Consider the following 25,440-nt stretch of genomic DNA (forward strand, 5'->3'; position numbering starts at 1 on the left):
AGCTTTGCCATTATCAATCTTCATCTCCGAATCTGTTTAACCAGAACTACACAAATGAAATCAACCTACTGGTCAAGAATCAGTTTCAGTGTGATTGGGAAAGGCGGGTGCATTTGGCCTTGGGAGGCAGGCACGCTTTCCTGTGTCAAACCCACCCAACAAATCAAGCGAACTCCATTTGACAAGATCAACAGCAGCATTCAGCACAATAGGCATTCAGATCAATGCAAAAATGGTAATGCCACACCGTCATTGATTTCAACTACTGCTATTTCAATGCAAATTACGGAAATCTGATCACACTACAAATAACTTCAGGTAGTACAGCCATTTTGGAAAGGTGGTTTCTAACATAATGGGGCTTTTTAAAAAACTTCTTTGAGAGAAGACTTTTAAGCGCATGGGATCCACCCCATCCATCAGGTCCAACACCCCTTGCTTACTCTTGATCCCAAAAATCAGGCTGATTCAACACTTAGGTGGGCCACCCCATAGGGAATTATACCTAAACCTCTAAGCTCACCTGTTGTGGCTCAAGTTTTGGAATAGTGGTTTTTGGGAAATGCTTTCATCCTGATGAGGCAAGTTAGATTAATGGATTTTGTGAAATATAAGACAACATTGTGGGTCCTACACAACCCATGGTGGGTGCTCCATACCAACTGTTTCCTATGGCGTTGGCTACCTGAGTTTTCGATCAGCCTGAACAAGAGGCAGCATACCTAATGAATGAGTTGGACCTAATAAAAGTGGCGGTGGGTACACTCCCTGCATACCTAATAGTAGACAGGCCAAGCCAGTGATCTTGTCGCAATTAGGAAATGGTAAAAAGGACCGGGCATGGGCATCACATATGAATAGCACAGATCAACCAATCCAGACCAGCCAATTGATGGGCCACTGCACAGATATTGCAAGGCACCAACTCCTAGTTACTAGAAATCAATGAGGAAACGAAGCATGAGGCGTGCAGTGAGGAGAAATGATAGCTCAAACTAAAAATTGGAATTAAATATGATAATCGTTTTCACAGGTAGCATCCAATTCTGGCTTCTCCCCTATCTGGGTGGGGGCTTGATTAGCAAAAGCACAATGCTTACACATATTGCATGCGGCTGTTGCTATGAACATTGGGGATTGGAGCCATCTCCAACATACAAGGTAATGGCAGAAAGCAAAGAAATAAAAGATCTTACTGGCAAGAGGGCTCGCACCAACTGAAACATGGGCATGCACAGTTATAGAAAATGCAAATGCAAGCTGCCAAGCATGATGATTTGGCTCCAGCACAGTGAAAAAAGAGACGCTTGTGACGTCGATGTTAATCTCTGGAATCCAGGGCTAGAATTATCTTCTTCCTGGGACCCTGTAAAAAGAGATGATAGAAAGGATCCTATCAAAGGTTCTAATTGGAAAAAGAACGGTCTGCAACACAAATCATTCAAATCTCTGAAATGGTTAACTTTTTCAAAATAGAGAAAAACAAACTTTCCGTGGCAGTGAGATAAGTACAGATATTCAATGTTATTGTCTCAGTTTCGACATGGATCATAAGGGGTAGGGCAACAGAATCCTGCTTAATGCAGTTTTCATTTTCTGTGGCCACAAACGAAAGGTGTGGCTCGACTGCCAACTGCACTGCTCCAGCTGTGATGTCAGGAGTAAGTCAAAATAGACCCTTGGTTAAACAAAACACTCGAATTCCTAGACACAGCAGTGAATCTTGCAGTTTACTTGGAAGTTTTGAATGAGCTTGGAATATCAAACTGAGGTCACTTTCATGTGATAACTTGATTGTTTTCAGAGGACAACCCCAAACTGCATGATACATCGAGAAAGTCAACTTACCAGACCTTTCAAGGCAATGCAAAGTACATTCCAATGCCAGTAGTTAAATCTTTGAAACCTAGAAAACTCCCAGCACAATTTCAGCAATTACCCGTGATTGGTCGACAGGCTCCTTAAAAGTCACAGACCCAGGTGTTGAGTAGTGAACAAAAGCAGAAGGGAGGGCTCCTTGAAAGCCACAGGAAAATAAGTTGTTGAGAGCAGCAACTGCCCAATTTCCATTGAACTTTGAAAGAAAATATTAGTACTTTCAGGGTTTACACTTTTGTAGTATACCACTGGCATCACATACCAGCAAATGCTCCAGTGCGAGTGTTTCTGAGTAATCAAGGTGACTTTTCAGAAAGATCATTGAAAGGAGAGGTCAATAAATAAATTTGCATTTGGGGTGTGAATGGCGGACAGCAATGTGGAAAGGCTAGCTGAGATTTTTGGATGTGCAGCTGGGGTGTGCTCCCGGCCACGTTCGTGGGGTTGCCTCTGTGTGGGCAAGCCGGCCAAAGCCCTTTGGGATAACGTGGTGGAAAGATTCGAGAAGCATCTTGCAACAAGGAAAGCTCGATCTCTCGCTAGGCAGTCGCATCACTCTTATCAAAGTGGTCCTATCTAATCTTCCCCTTCATGTCTCTCTACAAATGCCTGGCTTCGGTTCTCTCAAGGCTTGAAAAGTTGAAGCACGACTTTTTGTGGAAAGGTGCAGAAGAGAAAAATAAGATCCACTTAGCGAGTTGGGAAGAAGTTTGCAAAACATACGAGGAGGGTGGTCTAGGGATTAAATATCTCAAAACCATGAACATAGCATCGCTTGGCAAGTGGCTTTGGAGGTTTAGGGAAGAAGAGGGTGGTTAAAAGCAAATGTGGCTCTTCTAGTGGGGATTGGTGGACTAGAGAGTGGAACATGTATAGGACCTCAACTCTTTGGAAAGGGGTTCGATCTGTGAAGTCAGCTTTCTTGGAGGGCCTTCTTGGTTAGTAATTGTGAAAAGATTAGATTTTGGGAAGATATTTGGGTGGGGTCTTCCTGCTTGATAGATGACTTTCTTGCTATCTATCGGTTGGCCCCAGATCGTGATGTCAAGGTAGCGGACTGTTTCTCTACAATAGGGGGAGCAGTCGTTTGGGAACCTCCTTGTAGATGCTCCCCAGATCATGACAAAGAGCGCATTCATTTCTCCGCCCAGAAATCTTCTGAATCAGATAAGATGGTGTGAACAGCTGATAAATCGGGCGCCTTCTCAGTTAAATCCTTTTACGCCCTCACCAAAGGAACAAGACATTGCAACAAGGCGGAGTGTACAAAGCTTGTTTGGCGCTTTAATGTCCGTCCAAAAATAGCAGTGTTTGGATGGTTGATGGGGAGAAAGAAAGTTCTAACCATTGACAACCTTCGGAAGAGAGCTATGGTGATTCTAACTATCTGCATCATGTATATGAGGGATGAGGAGACTGTGGACCACCTGTTTGGGCATTGCCCTTTCTTAAGGGTGATTTGGGCTGATATGCTGAGTCGCTTCCAGGTGATGTGGGTTTGCTCCTAATTCAGTAGGCCATCTTTTAGCCTCTTGGATTGGGGTAGGCCTAGGGAAAGTAAGATCTGGGTTTCGAGAATGGCAATCCTCACTATATGGTGGGTGATTTGGGAAGAAAGGAACACAAGATGCTTCAACAGTTTGAGCATGCCAGTTGAAAGCATTTCCCTTAAGGCAAGGAAGATGGTTATCAAAAGGGCTTCTTGTGTTCCAAATTTGAAGGATTGTAAATGGCTTTCCTTGGGCAGTTGTAGGCCGCCTTCTCGATGACCCCTTTATATTTGTATCCTTTCCCCCTTTTTCTCTAATTAAATTTAGTCATCTTTCAAAAAAAAAATACTACTTGGCATTTCGGTCCTTTTAAATATAGGGAACAAGTCACCTACAGCCAGTGTTATGCAAAATCCCATTGATTATGCCTGTCGAATTTGTTCCCACTTTTTCCCTTGAAAAATGATATGTTTCAAGATCAAAATGCTTTAAAATTTTTGGTGGCAGAGTGTGTGAGCCTACACCTGGCTGTAGGCGATGAGTCATCTTCAATACACTCATGGGTATTTTGGTCATTTTCAGGAAATCAGGGAGACCGATAAAAGATAGTGGAGTAGGGGACAGGTGTGAGATGTTGTGGAGTTTACCATTGGAATTCCTAGAGCCTTGAGATCTTCATCAGTCATGTGCATAAGAGCAGTCATGTCAACCTGCAGTTGTAATATAAGATGTTAAACATTAGTTCCTGGAAATGCTCAAAAAGTAACAGCTCATAAGTAGAGGCAATTATCTTCAAATTACATACCTCCTCTGCCTGGAACGTAATCAGATACTTCTCAAGACCAAGAGACTGCAGAAAACCATCAACCGACGTATCAGCCTGCACAGTTAGTTACATGACTTAGAAACAAAATCAAGACAAATGAAGCACAGTTAGTTACATGATTTAGAAACCATTGACCAACGTATCAGCCTGCACAGTTAGTTACATCACTTGGAAATAAAATCAAGACAAATGAGTGCAATCTTATGCAAATCATGTCATTTATGCTTACACCGCATGGGTGTAAGGAACATTATGTGCAAGAATCTGATACACACGAAAGGCAAAGAAAGGGATCCAAGGATGAGAAAAACAAGATAAAGTAACTAAATTCTAATTAGAGAAAAAAAAAAAAAAAAGGTTTCGAGTTCTATGGTTTGCAATTCCATCTAAGAAAAATGGGAGCTCGTGCTTTGATGGAGAGGCACATCTAAACCAGTCGAATGTATGAATAGCCAGACATGCTTCAAAAAGTACCAGCGCCATGCAAAGAGAGGCATCATGTCGGAAAGTAGGAAACAAGGAACGTCCATTTTTCAAAAACAAATTGCCACATTGGGACACACATTCACTGACATAGGTATTAAGACAAAAACTTAATGTACCATCTCCCTCACTCCTTCCCCCTCTCCAAAACTAATGCAGCATCTGTGTAAAAGTAAAAATCTAAAACAAGTCTAGCATCTGGGAAGTAGCAGTCAATAAAAGAAATTTGAAGAGGATCAACATCCAGTGTTGATTGTGACTAAAATATAGAACAAGCGATGGCTTTGTGACAGAAGAAACTTACCATCATGCTTATTTGGCAACCAACAAAATATGCTCAAGAAACAACAGCACAAGCATGCAAGCTCTGACCCAAGCCACAATATCATATGAATCAAAATTATATGGCTTCTCTTCTCTTTTAATTTTTTGCAACTATCTTCCTTTTGGGTAAATGCACGATTTTTCACTGTACAGCAGGACCTGTAGCTGCAGTTTGTATCCCCTTATAGGTATAGATGCAATACTATGTGAAATATCATACAACATTTAATGTATATTCACAGACTTTTGAATAACAAATGTCACAGCATGTACAATCAGCACCATCACCACCTAAGAAGCACCCACCCGGCTTGAATTCTATGGGCAACATCCTTCTCAATAACTCCATTCTAATGAACGACCGACCCCAGAAATTGAAAGTGTCATTTCAGGATGCTTCTCGGTCACCAATCTTAACTAATTCTTCATTTATTCTCTTGTTACTAAAATTTCAGACTATACTACTGTATAATAGTAGGGGCTGAATGATGAAATATACAAAGTTATTAATTTCTTTGTTTTTAAGTATCATTATTTTACCAGTTCTAAAATATTAATATTTCATTGCATCCCCATCGCATGAATGGGTGCCTTATTGTCTAGAACCGAGACACATCGCCATGAGAAAGTAACATTGCTGCAGCAAGTCTTGTCGCAATGCCAATAGAATAGATGTGCATGGTGGCAGATGAAACAAAAAAAAATTTAAAAAAAATAAAATAAAATAACAGGGAAATCCATGGGAATTTCTACCTTCTGCTGAGACTTCTTCCTAGACGAAGCTGGATTGGCAACCTTTTTAGAGTCTGACATGATTGCCTCAGTGGGCAAGACACTTTTTTTCACAGGTTTTGCAGCCTCTGCAACTGCCTTAGCCTTTGGCGTATCAGTATTTGCTGGTTGAGTGTGCATTGTGCCAGCTAGTTTTTCACGTAGATCTCGGACTCCTTCACGAGAGCCCTTTCCACTTTGATGTGCTTGCAGTGAACCCTTCCTTTGAAGCTTCAATCGAAGGTCTCTGGCACCAACTTTGGGATCTTTATATTGTTACATCAAAACAATCAACAACATCATTAAGAAGTTCAGCCAAATAGAACGAAAGTTACGCAGAATTGGGTTGCAACTACAGGTCAAATAAATCTGTACTTGAAACTTGAGGATCTTCATCATCCTCATAAAGATCATGTTTCCACTTGTCATCATTTTGGCGTTGCCTGCACAAGTTACAGCCTCAGAATCAAACGAAGAAACAGTCAAATCAAATCTATTATGAGAATGATCTCTCTGAATTAAACAGAACAAAGGAGGGGGCAGATTGAATTAAATGGGCGAAATAGCTGAACAACAAATGAAAACATAAGCTCCAAAAAAAACTTTTTCTATTCTTTTCCTCTTTTTTGTTTTTTATTTTTTTTTTTAAAATATATAACATACATTTTTAGCATCTCAAAAGAATTTTTTTTCTGAAAGTAACCCAAATTTTATTAAAAAGAAAGATGATAGAACAACACCCACCAACAATGCTAGCCCAAAAATAGGCTAGAAAGCATAAAAACACAACAGGAAACTAAGAAAACAGGGATCAAACAAAACTAATCCAGCCTCTAGCTACCAACCATCTCTGTTATCATACACTATCAGGTCACAACTTAACGCCCCAAGCTCCGCAAGCTGACTGCAGCCTCCTTATCTTCAAGTAACACATGCATAAACTTCACCAAATAGCCCCTGCAGATGATATCCAGTGCCACCCACCATATTTGCAATCTTCTGAGGGTTTTACCTGAATTCGCCCAAGCAATAGCAATTCCAGAGTCACCTTCCAGAGGATTTTAATTGCTTCAAGGAAACTAGTGGCCTCAGCGAAATTCGAATCTTTTATACATATTTGCCCTGAGAACTCAATGAGGGTATTACAACTGTGATCCTAAACCACCCCTCCTGTACCAGCCAAACCCAGGTTGCATAAAAAGCCACAATCAAAGTTATCTGTGAACAAACACGGGGGAGGGGGCTTCCAACTGACCTTTGCTTTCAAGCACCTTCATCCAGCACTGCAGAATATCCACCCAGTTTGAGTTTAGCTCCGAAGGTGGGATGCATCTCAAGGTGGCGTCAGCTTCCGACCACAACACCAGAAATCGAAAAGGCAGGCTTGACTATGACCCAAATCGAAGCTATTTTCCCTAGAAAATCTGGAGTTTCTATCAATCCATAATGACCTATGATGACACATGACCCACTGACTTTCAAAGCATACAACCAATTGGGCCCCAGGCCAGAGATGACCCGCCTGCTATAAGCCTGAAAAGCGTATCAGGAAGGACCCAATCCAAGCCAAATTTAGCAACTATCATCGTCAATACATATCTAGCCACCGGACTGCAGAAAAGGATGATTTACCGACTCTTCAGAACTGCAGAACATAATACCTCTGTTTGGAAGCGGCATTCCTGCTTCTTGAGGTTGTTGACTGTTAGAATCTTCTCCAACCACGGAGCCCAGATTAAGGTTTGACTTTTAAGGGGCCACCACATTCCAAATCCTTGAGAATGGCTTAGGACTTTCTCTACTTTCCTCTATTAGGATGTTGGCTAAGAAATGAACTGAAACAATACCCTCAACATAGCTACAAGACTCCAGCACTACAAACAGTTGACTACAATTGACAGTAAACGGAACTTCCAATCCACAAACCAAGCAACAACAGTATCCTGGACAATAATCCCAAGGTAATATACCAGCATATGCACACCGTAAGTCCGTAGCTGAGAACATGCCTTCCTGAGACATACAATGCCACATAACGCAAGCAAATATCTCTGTTTTTTATACTTCTCGAACAATGCCACTATGTCAAGTGAAATTGGAAACTTTCACACTATAATGGACGACTACGGAGGACCTGCACTGCCCTGGCCCAGGTCTTAGCCCTATAAGGAAAAGGGTGAAATGATCAAAGGTTTCAAATAGTCCAATTTAATAATTTTTTGGGATATCCCCTCCACCTATATCCAGATATTCCCACATTTGTCCAGTTTAGTTTGTTTATTCACACCAGCTCATACCCATTTAATCAGCTTACTATTTTACCGTGAATATAGTTACCTGTTGTATCCAACCTACCGGTTAAATATTGATGAAGAGGTTGAACATCTAGTTGGTCAAGTTATCAGGTTTTTAACAATGCACAGAGCATGCTAACAAGAATCATGCATAGCTTCACCAAATTCTCAGCTATACATCTGCGGCTAGATTACAATGCGAGTTTTTTGTACCACTGGGGATTTAGCAGCGCATCCACATTACATGCAGTGCTAATGTACAGCAAGCCAGACCTCTAAATCACAGGCCTTGGAGCATATCCAAAAAAATTACAAACACCAGACTGTTTTAAACAATCTGATTATACCCATTAACTTCAGACTCCTGACAATCTTCCCTTTGAGTGTCAATTTAGTGGCCAGCAACTGGGCAGAGAGCATCCTCTGATCGATGGGGTTTTTAGGCTACACCTGATCGATAATTGAACCAGCCATTTTAACATTCTAGATTGACATGCATATATGCTACTTGTACACCAGATATTTTGCCAACACTCCCCTAAATCTGCCAAACTCATGCCATAGCTTTTCCCACTTCTGCTCATTAAGCATGTTTCTATGGAAGTATATTGTAATTACATCTAGGGTGGCAAATGAGTCATGCCAGGCTGGACCAACTTTTCAAGCCTTAAAGAAAATGCAAGGCCAGGTCCAGTTCAATTAACTAAGCGGATCGAAAAACTCAAGCTGAAGCACAACCTACATATCTTGAGGGTCCTGCACCGCTCACACCGTACCCAAAGCACGGTGAACGCTCGCCAGGCCAGGCATGCCCAGCTCATTTGCCAGCCTCATTACATCAAGCATAAACAGTAAACCCCAACACCAACCATCCAAAAGATCTGAAATCCTCACTAAAAAGAAATCATAGAAAATCAAAGCAAAACCATCAAACTCACACATCCATTCCTGCGATCCAGTAAGTATGCACTGAAACAGTACCAAAGACTCACTTTTACGAAAAGCTGTAAATTCAATAATACCAAAGGAAAACAGGACTCCAAAGGCGGAGCAGAGCCAACGACCAGTGACCCTCACGCCACTCCATCTTAGGCGACTCTTTTTTCTTTTTTTTTTTTGAGAGGGAGATAACATTCACTTTCATTAAAATAGAAAAAGGAAAACAGGCGAGAGAGAACCCGCTGAAATAGCTGGAAAATTACTCTCCCACAGAGAACAGATTACACGCTGAGGAATGATTAGAGACAGCCCATTCAGTGATATAATAGTGAATTCTGGACACTACGAATCCCACCAAATTGGAAACACCCTTGAAACATCTCTCTCTCTCTCTCTCTCTCTCTCTCTCTCTCTCTCTCTCTCTAGACTGTAATTGCATTCGACATGAACCCCAAACCCTAACCCTAACTTTCCCGCCAAACGATCTCAAATATCCACCCATCGATGCAATTTCACGAGGAGAAAGACACATGCCCGTCAAATCGAAGACGGTAAAGTCCAAATCCAAATTGAACTTGGCAAAAAAAAAAAAAAAAAAAAGAGAGAGAGAGAGATCGGAATCGATTTGAGGAGAACGAACCTCTTGCCGTTGGCGGACTGCCGACTACGGACGAAATCCTCGCCCGAATTCCCGTTAAGACGATCCTTTATAGACCGCTTGCTCCCGGCGGCGACCCGATCTGCGTACATGGCGACTGCAACCCTTGGAGCGGAGTGTACGGAAACCCTAGGCGGACTGTTCGGAAACCCTAGGCTAGGTTCTTTTATCTCTCTCTCTCTGTGTCTCTGAAGAGAAAGGAGGGCAGAAGGATGGCAAGTGACAGAAGGTGAGAGATTTCGACAGCGGCGAGTGATTGGGGTAAAAACGGAGGGATCTAATGGGGATTTTGGAGAAAAGGTTTTGGTTTGTCGGGAATATAGATTTCGGAGCGAGAGAGGATCATCACATACGGCGGTTGTATGTGAACTTCGTATACAACCATTGTTTTTCTGATGATGTATCGTTTTTCTAATTATCGTACACGTGGAAATGGCAGGAGATATTTTCTTTATCACTGATCATGAAAATCAGGTTCATCTATTTATTGATATAGACACAAAATGAAAATCTTTTGGTATGGCTTTGCTCATTGGTGTGACCCATCCAACCAGTGGATCTGTATTTTATTTAAATATTTTTATTATAATTATGGGATATTTTAGTTTTAATGTATCGGATTTTCTATAAGTGTTAAAAAATTTGGATATATAAGTGGATGTATGGAAAAGGTCACGTACAGTCGCTGTTTGTAATCGTTTCTCGATCGTGGCATTGTTTGAGCGGAGGCCCGCGAACTTAAGTTGGGAGGAATCATGGAGTCCTGATGCAGCGGGGATAATTATGTGCCGATGGGGCGCGGATTTGGTAGTAACCCACCGCTACCCAGCTAGAGACGGACGGTAGGACTGAAAGTCAAGTCGGGCCGGGTCGGGTCCGGTCGGGTCGGGTTGGGGCTCAACCCAACCCAACCTAACCCAACCCAACCCTGGGTTGGGAATTCTCAACCCAAGCCCAACCCAAGTGGGCCTCAGCTAGGTTGATCGGGTTGGCCAGGTATGTACGTGCTAATATTATTACATTAGTTTATTATATTTTAATATACGAATTTTTTTTTATCTATAATTTTATTAATTATGTATGTGATTATTCATTATAAAGAATTTTATTTTTTTCTTTTTTTAAAAAAAAGCTAAAATATAAGACAACTACTCCTTTAAAAGTCATGTAGCATAACAGAAGTCTATTTGAGAGAGAAATCTGGCATATCTTGTTATCTTGAGTCCTTGAAAATGACATGGACAAATGAGACTCGACATCACTAGTGTGCCTTCGACATAAAGGATCCACACTTAATTATAATTTATAAGTAACTTATATATTAATCGGGTTCGGGTTGGGTCGGGCAACCCAAGACCTCAACCCGAGCCCAACCCAAGTTTTATCGGGTTGGTGTTTGTATAGCCCAAGCTTAAGATTGGATCCGAAATATCCTACCCGAGCCCAACCCAATGTCAGAGCGGTCACAGGTCAGTTGGGTTGAACCCGCCCAACTTTCAGCCCTAACGAACGATCGTTTCAGGGATCTGGGAGGTCCACCTTGATGTATATTTTTTATCCATACCGTCCATTCATCTTGACCTATCATTTTAGGGAATAAATATAAAAAGTAGATAGATTAAAAGCTTAAGTAGACCACACTTTTAGAAGTGTTATGGAGAAATTTGGATAGGGTCAAAGAGGCTCGGTCCCGAGCCATCCAACCTAATTAATAGGGCCTCGGGAGGAGAACGCGTTGGGCGTGAACGGATTTCTAGACGACAACCCTAGGCTGGGCAAGATGAGCTTTCATCCTCGTCCTTGTCCGCATCCTCATCTTCATCCGAGGAAGGATGGCTGAGCCGGGCGCCCGTCCTCGTCCTCATCATCATCTTCATCCGAAGAAGGATGGCCAAGCTGAGGGTTCGTCCTCGTCCTCGTCCTCGTCCTCATCCTCATCTCCATCTGAAGAAGGTTGGTCGAGCCGAGGGCTCGTCCTCGTCCTCATCTTCATCTTCATTCGAAGAAGGATGGCCGAGCCGGGGGCTCGTCCTCATCCTCATCCTCGACCTAAAGGCTAAGGGTTAAGCCCTGAATAAACATGCCTAACAGATTCCGACACCAACAACTCAACTATGAATTTCGACCACAAGTACTTAGCCTTGGACTCAGATAGGACGAGGTCCGAGCTGAGAAACTAGTCTCAATGTGGACATGGCCAAAGATCACGCTTGGAGATACGTTCCATTAAGACACGATGTCCTATATGATCCAAAGATTGTGGAGTATTTCCATGATTGCAATATCCGCTTGATTGAGTAGGTCAAGTCGAAATTGACGGCTATGATCCGCCCGACCCACAGGTATAAATACCAGAGGACCCTATTGCAACAGGTACGCAATATCTTTCACCCTCTCTCTACATTACGCGACTTAGACCCAAATTCCCTAGCCTGACTTAGGCATCGGAGGGTCCCCTATTTAAGCCAGGGTCTCCTTTGCTCACCTTTTTGTGCATGACTAAGGTCCGTACGAGGCTCGTAGCATTGAGTGGAGGGTGGTCTAGATTTTGACTTCAATAAGAAGTAATGTAAATTGAATTCCTACCATTGAAAACTTCTTAAGAACCTGAGTTATTTATCTGCCCTTCTATTCATTGGACGTTGATTGCGTCCTACCCTCGCCCGAACGGTCCATCCGGGCAGGGCTCTATGGGGCCCACCGTAGTGTGGGCGTTTTATCCACGCCGTTTATCGCTTTTCTCAGATCATTCTAAGATATGATCTTAAAAATGATGCAGATCCATAGCTTCAGTGGACCACACCAAAGGAAGCTGCAGTGATAATGACACCACCGTTGAAACCTTTTTAAGGGCCACCGTGGCTTTTTTTTAGCATCCAACCTATTCATAAGGTCATGTAGACGTGGATGAAGTGAAAACAAAAATATCGGCATGCTCCAAAACTTCTCCAGCTCCCAAGAAGTTTTTAACGGTGGACGTTCGATCCCAACTTTGTGGTCCACTTAAGACCTATACCTGGCTCATTTTTAGGATAATACCTTAAATTTATCTAAGAAAAACGATGAACATAATGGATAAAACACCTACATTACGGTGGGCCCCACAGAGCCCTGCCCAGACGGATTATCGTCCGGGTGGGGGTAGGACGCAATTCGCATCCCTATTCATAAGGGTAGGAAGGTAAAATATAAATATAAGATTAATCCAAAACTAATGCGCTTAAAAATTTTCAACTATAAATACTTTATGTATTGTGGACCACTCGAACCTTTGATTACTTGTTTTTTACATGACGACTTAAAATAATAGATAAATGGCATGTATCAAACATATACATCATGGTGGGCCCATGGAGGCCTTAGCAGGACCGTCCGTCTCTAGCTAAGTCCTTGTAGGTGTAGTATCCCCACCGACATCCATTTCTCACGATTGGACATGGATTAGTGATCCATAATGTTGATAATGGGGGGCTCGTTATGGACTAAGTTTTCCAATTTTGTTTGGGATTGAAAGATCTTATCTATTAAATATTTACAAAAATATATTTTTTTATTATTAATAAAAGTCTAACGACGCATAACGTATGTTCCAGCCACCGAATTCCTCCTCGAGGTGGGGTTCAGTGCCTTTGGATGGAGGAGCGGATTAGGTGTATATTGTGTAGGCCCCACTGTAACGCCTCGACTTTTAAGGACCCGAGTACACGACCCGTTTTCCAAAAACCCGACTGTTAACTTATAGAGAACCAAATCCCCCACACACACACACACACACACAATATATATATATATATATATATATATATATATATATATATATATATATATATATATATCATCAGAGTTAACAGATAAGCGTGGAATGGACAAATCAATCATAAGGAAAGATTACAATTACATTTAGAATATATAAGATATTGCCCATAATGACTTATACAAACCAATGTCTCCAAAATAACAAATACATGAATTTCACAATTTATACAAGTGAGATAACATAATGTATATAAAATCTGAGCAACAAGATCGCGCAGCTCCTCTTGGTAATATAGCCATGCATCCTTGACCACTAAGACGGCTCTTCATCATTTGGAACCTACATATCACTTAAGCCACATGTGCTACCTGTACGAGTGTATATTTGATGGATGAGTGGCCAACTTAGTATGAATTCCCCTCAAGATTTCACATTGCCGCCTTAGCTAAGCATAATTAAAATGACAAGGTAATCAAAACAATATATGATTCAATCTTTTTATATGCATGAATATATGAATGCACATCGACATGGGGATGCACATCCAGTCGAACTTGGGCTCGTTACCCATGCAATCATCGACCTGGGAATGATCATCCAGTCGGAACAAAATGGTCGATAGTCGGTGGTTTGGGAACTAACGAAACGATACCCCAACAGCTCTAGGGCACGTGCTACAGCATCCAGAATTAGCCACCCGTCATTGTCGGTGGTCTGAGAGCTAGCGGAACGATACCCCAACAACTATAAAGCACATGCTACAGCATCCAGAATTAGCTACCCGTCATTGCCAATATGCTATAAATGCATGATTAGCCAACCGTTATTAATTCAGTTATAATCAGCCAATTTAAGTAACTCAGTGGTCACTACGGGAGGCTTGTCACCCAGCATAGGCCGACAGCTCGGGCATATTGTCCCATGACCACCATCCCCGGCTCATGAGATTCCCTACCTTGGGATGCTTAATGGAACCCATCGATCAGTGGCCAATCAATTTCAATAAGTAGAGATTTCCACCGCATGGTATAGGCCATCAAAGCCACGTAAGGAAATCATCAAATATAGGACAAACGTTAAATCGCAGCTGAAAAATGGTGCTCGGTACATTAAATCGAAATGGCAAAGGGGTCAGATAAGATTAAACCAGGACGGTTAAAGAGATCGTTTCTAGGCCACTCAAGCCATATGACCTCTGGATGGTAAATCCCACATTAATATTCCATGTCCCACATAACCTCCAATCGAGGGTCCATTCCATTCCACACTCCATCATGTTACATCCTAAGTATGGGTTCACATACACAAGAGGGCTTACCCACTAATAAGTGCAGTGAATATAGGTCCATAGTGACTTACAACAATTCATGTGAAAATATACAGTTATAACATGACAGACATGTTAAGCATAATAATCATAACAGGTCATGATGTGAACTATAAATTAAAATGAGAGTTATCATGTAAGCAGCCATCGCATGCAATCATGTTTCACAATTGTCAACCGTGAATCAGATATAAATCATGTAAGAGATCGCATGATATAAATTAACAATTTTAACATTTGACAAAGACTATAACTTAAACCAATTTGAAAATGGAAAGCTTAAGGGGAAGAATCATCACCTTATTTGTCGACTCGCCTTCCAATATTATTAGGAAGAGCGCACGCCCTTAGACTTGGATCTTATCACGAATTGTAAGTTGTATAGTTAGATCCATGTTCTGCGTACTATTTATGATTGAGATTATAACCTAGGGTTTGAATTACTTATTTTTAAAAATTTTGTGTAAAATTAGGATTTCATCTAGGGTTTAGTTAAATGTTATGATTTAAATCCTAAATTATTTTTATTTTTATTATTGTACGATGGATCAAATAATATTCGTAATGAGAATATTTATCAATCAATATTGATAATGATGATTCTCAAATTCATATTTAATATCCCAACATTATCTAATATTTTCTATACTTACTAATAACCTATTAAGTAATACAAGTAATGATACTAACATTTCCACTAACAATGATGAGGACCGATACTAACAATTATATCAACAAGAATTATACTAACCTATAAGGAAAATGATAATATTTTCTAATGATAATAGCCATAATTTTCAATAATGAATTTAGCCATGATAACAGGTACTACGACCTACCATGAGTTATGAATTTCTACAATTAGATTTATACTTTAACTTACCATTTATGTCTTAAGTACAGGCCTAGGGTTTAAGTTACTTAGGTCTAAAATTTTATCTTAGAGTCTAGGTCTAGGCTAGATTTTTAAGGTTTAGTTATAGGAGTTAAACCATAATGTATGCGTAGTTTAAACAAAATGTAATAATATGGTTAGTTACCATTTATTGTTGATGATGTGATTAATACTTGCGATCATAGTAATAACAAGTGTTACAATGGTAACAAAATATTAAAATCTATTATTGATGGTAATATATTTCAAGTGATGGGTGCCATCATTTAATAGTAGCTTCATTTATAATAACTAATATTAACGTAGACGGTGTAGTGATGACTATTCATGATTAATAACTATCATATTCATGGTAATGGAACTAATGGTAATACAGGATGCTCTAATATAGGAAAAGAGAGTTGACTCACATCAGTCGACTTGGTTCGAGTCGAGTTGACTCGGCTTAACACACCACCACCTTCTTTCTTCTTTCTCTTTTCTTTCTCCCTTTCTTCTCATTCTTCCTCTTTTGTTGCAACCAGCCAGCCCTGACCCAACTCGCAACCCACAAACCGATAACGGTGCAGTGAGTTGGTGCAACCTGGCACAACTCAATCCCAACTTTTTCTCCTTCATTTCCTTCTTCATTCTCTTCTTTCTCTCATTTTTTTTCTTTACTTAGACCATATGCCAGCAAACTGCTGGAATAAACCAGGCCCGTCCTAATGTACAGAATTATTTATTTATTTATTTATTCTTTCAATATCAAGATGTATAAGTAGATGTCTGGAATGGGTGATAGTAATACACCTGTTGATGTTACGGGTAGTTCTACAGTTAGTGAACAAGTGACATCAAAAAAGAAAAGGAAGACAACGACGGCACATAATAATGTCTCAAGAATATGGGAACACTTTAAAAAAGTTGAGAACCCAGAAACAAAAGAAAAGAGAGCATTTTGCAATTACTGTAATCAAGAATATCAAGTTGATAGTAAGCAAGGCACTACTGCACTTTGGAGACATTTGGATAAATGTAAGAAATATCCACATAATAAAGATCCTAAACAACGGACATTGGCAGTCTTAGTAGAGAAAGATGGTGGGAGCAGTGGGATTGTAAATTGGAGTTTTAATCAAGAAGCTTGTACAAAAGCCCTTACACGTATGATAATAGTTGATGAGTTGCCGTTTAATTTTGTCAAGCATGAGGGTTTTAGAAACTTTTGTCAAGTAATGCAGCCAAAGTTTCAGATTTTGTCACGCATCACCTTAAGGAAAGATTGTCTTGAGTTATACAAGTGCGAGAGGGTTAAGTTGAAGGGCGAATTTAAGAAGTCGGTTCAAAGAGTTTGTATAATCACCGATATATGGACATCCATCCAAAATCTTGGATATATGTGCCTCACTGCACATTATATAGATAAAGATTGGAAGTTGCAGAAAAAAATTATTAACTTTTGCGTGGTTCCAACGCCTCACTGTGGTGAATACATTGTTAATGTAGTTGATTGTCTAATAACATGGGGGTTACAGAATATACAAACCATCACGGCAGACAATGCAAGTTCAAATGATGTGGCGGTTCATTCATTGAAAAGAAAACTAGCTAAACGGAATGGGTTGTTGTTAGATGGTGAGTTCCTTCATGTGCGTTGTTGTGCACATGTTTTAAACTTGATTGTGAGAGATGGTATCGATGAAATTAAAAAAGCAATCGTCTGTATCTGTCATTGTGTACGGTATGTTAGAAGTTCGCCTTCTCGACTTCGAGATTTCAAATGTTGTGTGGCGGAAGAGAGAATAACCAGTAAAATGGTTGTTTGCTTAGATGTTGCCATTAAATGGAACTCTACTTTTTTCATGTTGGAATCCGCTTTAGTATTCCAAAAGGCTTTTGAGAGAATGGAAGAAAATGACCAGCAATATCAAAAAGACGTTGGTGAGTGGATGCCTACAAATGCAGATTGGGTTAAAGCAAATGTATTGTGCAAGTTTCTAAAAACTTTTTATCATGTCACCAAACGTCTACCTGGTTAAAAGTATGTTCCTGCGAATGCATACTTTCATGAGATTTATGCGATTGAAGGACTCTTATCTTCTTGGTCTGTAAGCGAAGATTTGAGCTATCGTGACATGAGATTAAAGATGAAAATGAAGTTTACAAAGTATTGGGGGGACTTTGATCGTGTTAATATATTGTTAGTGATTGTCGTGGTTTTGAATCCTTATTATAAGTTAAAGTATTTGAAGTTATGTTATTCCAAGTTGTATCCAATGGAAAAAGTTAAGGAGATGATTGAGAAAGTCAAGGATACTATGAATCGTCTCTTCGAGCAATACAATTCTTTTGCAACAACTCTAGATTCAACTGAAGATAATGCATTAACACGAAAGAGCATTGATACTCCTTCTGATGAAGTTGTTGGGCATATTGTGGATGTTAGGCGAGAATATCTCAGATTTCTGCAAGAAGAACAAGTTATTGCCACTAAATCTGAGATTGATTGATATCTTGAAGAAGATTTGTCTAATTTCAACATTTTAGATTGGTGGAAGGTAAATTCTTCAAAGTATCGCGTACTCTCACGCATGGCTCGTGACATACTTGCAATTCTGATATCCACCGTTGCTTCAGAGTCGGCTTTTAGTACCAGGAGTCGAATTCTTGATCGGTTTCGGAGTTCGTTGACACCTGATATTGTGCAATCTTTGATATGTACACAAGATTGGTTACAGATTTCATCAACTCCAGTCGATATTGAAGAAAAATTAGAAGAGTTAGAAGATGATGAATCAAGTAACTAAACTAAACTTTTACTTTAGTGGTGTTTTTATAAATATATTTTTATCTTTATTAATGAATTAATATAGTATTTATTTATTTTGTTTCGGTATCTTGTGAGCCATCCATAGTTGGATTCCAAAAGTAATCATATATATACAACTTGGATCTTCTATTTTTTGGAGGTATGTTCTTGTCTTTATAGTTTCTACTGTGTTTTCTTTATTACTCGTGATATTATTTGAAAATTGATATGTTGTTGATATTTGATAATGCTTGAAATTTGATATGCTTGATTGTTAAAGGAGTAGTTGTCTTATATTTGAGCTTGTTTGTTTAGAAAAAATAAAGTTCTTTGTAATAAATAACTACATATGTAATTAATAAAATTATATGTACAAAAAATAAGGCATGTATTAAAATATAGTAGACTAATGTAATAACAAAAATATTAGCACGTATCAACCCGACCAACCTGACCGAGCCCGCTTGGGTTGGGCTTAGGTTTAGAATTTCCAACCCGAAGTTGGGTTGGGTTGGGTTAGGGGTTGAGGTATAGTAACGTTAGGTTGGGCTAGGGTTGAGCACCAACCCGACCCAACCCAACCCAACCCACCATACTTTCAGCCCTAGTTACACCCACCTTGATGATTATGTTACATATCCATATAGCCCATTCATTTTTCCACCTCATTTTAGGATTTGGTCCCAAAAATTAAAGAGATCCAATTTCAAGTGGACCACAACATTAGAAAAAGTGATGATGACCATAAAAAACTTTCGTGGACCACAAGTTTTTGGATCAAGCTGATATCTATACTTTTCCTTCATTTAAGTCCTTGATAATAAATTGGATGCAAGATAAACATCACACCGTGCCTTAGGAAGTTTTTAATGGTAGACATTCAATCACCTCTCTTTCTTATGATACGATCTGCTTGGCTTTTTGGGATCTTGTCTTCACATGGGCCGGAAAAACGGACGGACAACATGGATACACATAATATCAGGTGGGCTCCACAGTAGGTGGGTGTTACTGAGTAACACTTGTTCGAGGATCCTGTGCACCCGTATTTAAATAGACGCGGATTAGCTACTGACAGGTTGAATAGCGCAACTGAAGTTACTTCGCCAAGTTATATGGGCCCTACCATGACGTATGTTTTATATCCACACCGTCCATCCATTTGGATAGATCATATTAGAGCATGATCCAAGGAATGAGTCATATCCAAATCTCGAGTGGACCCTACTACGTAAAATAATGGGGAGAGTAACGCCCACTATTAAAAAGCTCTAACGGCCACAAAAGTTCTCGATCACATTGATAGTTGTGTTTTCCCTTCTTTCATGTCTTCTTTAACATATGAACAGGTTGGATCTCAAATAAACATTACGGTGGACCTTTGGAAGGTTTCAACAGTGGGTGTCACTCTCCCCGCTTTTTTCTGCAGAGGGGTCCACTCCAGCCTTGGGTATGCCTCATTCTTTGGATCATGCCCTAGTATAATCTCTCCAAATTTATGGGCGGTGTGGATACAAAACATACATTATCATGGGGCCCACATAGCTTGGTGACGTCACTTCAATGTTGAGTCTTGCTACTCAACCTGTCAGTAGCTTATCCGTGTCCTAATTAAATCTCCCCACGTCACCACACCACCTGAGGGTGGTGGCGGGGGAGCGGATTATATGTTATCTGGGTAGGAAGCGGATTGCGTACCGAGTAACTCAGTATGCTAGCGTACTGAGTAAACTCTTTGGGTCCCAATGTAATTTATTTATTTTATCCACTCCGTCCATCAATTTCACCAGATAATTTTAGTGCTTTAACCTAAATATAAAGGATATCCAAATCCTAAATGGACCACATCACAAGAAAAAGTATGAATTGAACTTGTACCGTTGAAAATTTCTCGAGGGCTGTAGAAGTTTTGGATCATTATGATATTTATTTCTCACCTCTCTATGTGATCTTATGAACAGTTTGGATGACAAGTAAACATCACAGTGGGCCCTTAGAAAGGTTTCAATGATGGAAATCATAATTCTCACTGTTTAATGTGGTGTGGTCCAATTGGGACTTGGATATACTTAAATTTTTGTATCAACCTCTAAAATAATATGAAAAAACGGATGAACGGTGTGGATAAAACACATACATTCTTAATGGGCCCAACAGAGTTTACTCGGTAGGCAATCTGATTTCATCGAGAAATTTGACTGTAAACCCTACCTTTTACTCACTGTCTGTTCCAAACACTCCAAACTTTACTTTTCCAAACTAAAACATTCTGTACGGGACACATTATTTTTACACAAAATTACCCTTGCATTTAGCACGATTGCAACGTCCATTCTATAGACCTATAGCTACGAATTATAACCGTAGCCATTTGTAGAGTAGGTCTAGAGCTGGGCATTTCATACCCGAACCAGTGGATCTGACCCGATTCAAACAGAACCGATGGTCAGGATCAGGTAACGTAATCCGGATCCGAATTATTTTCAGGTCGAATCCGGATAGGCCCTGTTCTGAACCGACCCGATCTGGAACCCAATCCGATTGGATTCGATTCGGACCGACCCGATCTGGACCGTATATATTAGTGTGTGTGTGTGTGTGTATTGTACTTTTACCGCTTAGGCTTTTTGTTCGGCGCCAAAAAATCCTGCCCAATGTACACCTGAGCCCGTCAACTCTATCTCTATCTCTTTCTATCTTTCTATATATCTCTCTCTCTCTCTTTATATCTGTCTCTCCCCGTCAGTTGAAGAAGAATTTGTCTCTCCCTGTCTGTTGAAGAAGAAGGCAAGTAGAAGGCTAGCTAGATGTCTTGCGGTAGATCAAATTCCTCACTTTCTGCCGTTGGGTTTTGGAGCTTTACGAGATTTCTTTGGTGGAGAGAGATATACATTGAGAAATGGTATATAACTGTATACGGAAGAGAGAAAGAGAGATAGTCGTATCAGGCATTGGCATAAAGCTGTTTACAGGCTGCCGTCTTGACTGTCAGACCCCGAAGCGGATTGGCTAGTGTAATGTTAACAAGTTTTGTGGGTCTTATCACGAGGTATGTGTTATATCTAAACCGTCCATCCATTTGGCAATATCATATTAAGGCTTGAGACAAAAAATAAGACAGATCTAACTATTAAGTGGACCACACTACGAAAAGCAGTGGGGGATTGAACGTTTACCATTGAAACCCTTTTTGGGTTCACAGAAGTTTTGGATCAATATGAAATTTGTTTTTCCTCTTCATTCAGGTCTTTGTGACCTTATGATGGAAAATAAACATTATGGTGGGCCCTACAAATTGTTTAACGGTGAAAATCATTATCTCCGCTGCTATTTATGGTGTGGTCTAGATGATCTTTGGACATAAATTGTTTTCTGGATAATATTCTAAAATGATCTCTAAAAATAGATGAACGGTGTAGATTTAATAAATACATCACTGTGTGGCTATAAAACTTTGATCTCGCTTGAACCATTCATACAACTCAGAGCTCGAGGAACGTCAGTGCGTGTGTGAGATCTGAGAGAGAGCGGGAGTCTGGTGGACGCGCGCCTTTCGCCAGGTGAGATGGGTCCACCTGTTTTTTAAAAAAGTAACATAAAGATGGCTGTGAGCTACACGTGTGTTTGCGTACGAGTATAGTGGTGTGAATCTTGCTGACGTGGATGGAAAGATTGAGTGTGTGTGTGTGTGATCTGCACCGTCCATCACGTCGGTCACACTTTGTTTTGCCTTTAGCTCATATTTTTATTACCATAAAATGATCTAGAAAAATAGATGGACGGCATGGATGAAATAAATACATCACGGTGGGGTCCATAGAACACCGACTACCATCACTTGCTGGTGGCATGGGGAGCGGCCAATCCGTCTTCTCACCGACTACCTTCCATTGCCTCGAGCACTGAGCTCGCTGACACAAGTGGATTTTAAGGGAAAGCCTTTCACGTGAACCCCCTGCATGGGATGCTAGGTGGGTCCCACCGTGATGTTTGTGATAAATCCATACCGTCCATCCGTTTTAAGAGATTATTTTAGGACATGCGGCTAAAAACAAAGTATATCCAAAGCTCGAGTGGCCCTTACGAGAGGAAACAATGTAGATTCAATGACCACCTTCCTCAGTTTTCCCTCTCGTCCAACACACTTGAGCTTTGGATCCATCTATTTTTTGGTATCATGTCCCAAAATAACGTTTCACAACTGATGGACGGTGTGGATTTCTTAAAAATATCACTGTGGGCCCACATAGCATCCCATTGCGTGGTGCAGAAAATACTGAAAAAAATTTATACACAGATTATCAGATGTACCACGCACCAGCCCAGCTGGTTCGACGTGTTGCCGTCAGCAAGTTCCATGGGTCCTATCATGAGGTATGTATTATATCTAAATCGTCCATCTACTCGGCGGGCTCGTCTTAAGGCTTTAGCTGAAAAATAAGATAGATCTAAAGATCAAGTGGACCACACCGCAAAAAGCAGTTGGGATTGAAAGTCTACCATTGAAACTCTTTTAGGGTCAAGACGGTTCTATCTGAATCGTACGTAACCCAATCCGACTTGATTTCCTTGACCGAGTCGAGTTCGGTTCGAGTTAAGCCAGTAGTACAACAGGTCGGGTCGAGTCAAAGGACTTGGACTCGGTCCCGGATCGGATCGAGTTCGGGTCAGGCGTTGAGAAGTTCGGACCAAGTCGAGTTGGGGCCAATTCGGTCCGACTCGACTCGATGCCCACCTCTAAGTAGGTCTATCGAGTATACTTTTTTTTTTTAGCTTCTTAGTACACCCCACCGTCAGTTCACACTTCACTGTTAGCCACCCCCATTAAGGATCGATACCAGGACCTCAGTGTTGAAATGAGGTATCTTTCACTCAGTCTACTACTTGAGTTATGGATCAGGGTGTATCTACCGAGTATACTGTGCAAAGGCTCTTGAGCCCCAGTGGCGATGCTACCAATGGCTACTATTATAATTTGTAGCTATAGGTCTACATAATGGACAGTGCAACCGTGCTGAATGCAAGGGTATTTTCATATGAAAATAGTGTATCCGTACAAAATGGTTTAATTTGGGAAAGTAAAGTTTGGAAGCGTTTGGAAAAGACAGTAATTAAAGGGTTGCATTTACAGTCAGAAATTTCTCGAGTAACACTCATTAAGGTATTATAGCGACATGGCAGCATATTTTTAATGTGTAGATGTCACGCCCCAAACTCGGAAACCGGGCTCACAAAATTCTCAATCGCCGAATTCGGCGCCGACAGCCTCCGTAGAACCCCATTCTCGGCTCCCAGCGCCAATTCGTCAGGTTCCGATCCTGGGATGCTACGAGGAGGATTTTCAACATCAGTTTGATTCGTAATAAGCATAACCAAAGGCATAACCCACAAACAACAACCAAAAACTCCATCACATTTCCACTATGATCAAAAACTTTAAAAGTACAATGAGCATAAAGGAAAATACAATGATAATAAACAAAAAGCTCCGAGATGATCTACAAAGTGCTCCTGCCTCAGCGTTGCTGCGCTCCAACGTCACCTGCACGTAACGGTCATGCATAAACTTATGAAAAACTTAGAGGGTGGTGAAAGTGTGTGCACAAGGTAATAATACAACTATGCAGTATCAGAGTAATGCGGAACATGCTGATGAACCCATGAATACCATTAGTCGTACCAAGGCTATGCAATGTAAGACATGAATGATGTCGGCCATACCAAGGCCATGCGATGCAAAATACAACTCAAGCATATAAATCCTCATCTGAATCCATACATTAATACAGTTCAACTGTGGAATATCACCGGGGTCTAGTACACTCCAACCAGATTGTCGCCTCATCGCGCGTGATAAGGGGAGTGGAAGAGACCTCACTATTCGCCTGCCAATATCGGGCTCGGCTCGTTAATAGCGGACCCATTCCTCGAGCTGGTTAGACTCAGCCTAGCTTTACCCCCTTCTCTCGAGCGGGTAAGGCCGCACCCCCTTCCAACCGACCATGACACAGTGAAAAGCACAACCGTCTGGTAATCGGCACTTAGCGCTCATGTACCCACTCGGTCTAGACATTGGAGCAACCTCTTAGTACCATAAGGGCCTAGGGACTTTCACCCAGGGATATTTATAGCACCTCATGTAGAACAAGATTTTCGGTATTCAATCCTGCCAACCACGATACGCCTATGGAGGCTACGGCCCTGATGTCACTGGGGCGTACGATAACCATGTCACACAATGCGAATGCATGAATCACACTATCCAGTCATGCAGAAATCTTGCGCGTGTCGTGCGCTCATGTAGGACAACAACGCCTATCCAGGAGCCCTTAAACAATCTGCCCGAAGGTATATGCTATGATCAGTCACTTCTCATATCAAACATACATATGATGCGTATGATCATAAGTTATGGAGCTATACTACACATGTTATAAAGTAATGCACTATCCTTACAACGCAGATGGCCTAGACGGCCTACACACAACAAGTATGGGCCAAACAATGGGCCTAGAGAGTTATAATGTGGACATTTAACTAACATTATACTTGCAATGTGGTCGTCAAACCATCATTTCTCCCAAGGCATAGTCTGTCGTAAACATCATCACATAAACTATGTTGGGATCACACATTGCAATGGACCTTAGGTACATCCCATTGGGCCTTAAATACATCATATGGGCCTTATATTCATCAAGTGGGCCACATCAATGGGCCGCACCAATGGGCCTTATGTACATTGCAATGGGCCATAACCCATGGGCCTTATATTTATCAAAGTGGGCCTCAACCACGAGCCACAAATACATTAAGATGGCCTCAACTAATGGCCTTATACAAATCTCCAAAATGGTTGGACGGTTTGAATGAAACTCATGCATCATGATAGGTCCCATAGGGATGAAAGGCATAGATTAATCACATACTCCGTGGTGGAGGTCCATACTGATGAAAGGTGTGGACACAATACATACATAAGTGGGTCCTAAGTAGGACCCACCAAA

General features: G+C 40.8%; 1 protein-coding gene across 1 annotated transcript; it reads right to left on the minus strand.

Moving 5' to 3' along the window:
- Window positions 1–986: 986 nt before the first annotated feature.
- Window positions 987–10,009, minus strand: LOC131246843 (uncharacterized). Its single transcript, XM_058247279.1, has 6 exons — window positions 9,646–10,009; window positions 6,148–6,215; window positions 5,755–6,038; window positions 4,174–4,248; window positions 4,016–4,078; window positions 987–1,366 (listed from the first exon to the last, which is right to left on the minus strand). The coding sequence occupies exons 1-6, from the start codon at window positions 9,753–9,755 to the stop codon at window positions 1,322–1,324; spliced, it is 645 nt and encodes a 214-aa protein (XP_058103262.1). The 5' UTR covers window positions 9,756–10,009; the 3' UTR covers window positions 987–1,321.
- Between the last annotated feature and the right edge of the window lie 15,431 nt (window positions 10,010–25,440).

Source organism: Magnolia sinica, chromosome 5 (genome assembly GCF_029962835.1).
Source record: "Magnolia sinica isolate HGM2019 chromosome 5, MsV1, whole genome shotgun sequence".
Taxonomy (NCBI): domain Eukaryota; kingdom Viridiplantae; phylum Streptophyta; class Magnoliopsida; order Magnoliales; family Magnoliaceae; genus Magnolia; species Magnolia sinica.

Coding starts and splice junctions, on each gene's coding strand:
- LOC131246843 (XM_058247279.1), bottom strand. CDS start 9,755: ATGTACGCAGATCGGGTCGCCGCCGGGAGCAAGCGGTCTATAAAGGAT. Junction 4,249..5,754: donor GGAAGAAGTCTCAGCAGAAG/GTAGAAATTCCC, acceptor CTAACTGTGCAG/GCTGATACGTCGGTTGATGG. Junction 1,367..4,015: donor AGGCTCTAGGAATTCCAATG/GTAAACTCCACA, acceptor CTCTTTTTACAG/GGTCCCAGGAAGAAGATAAT.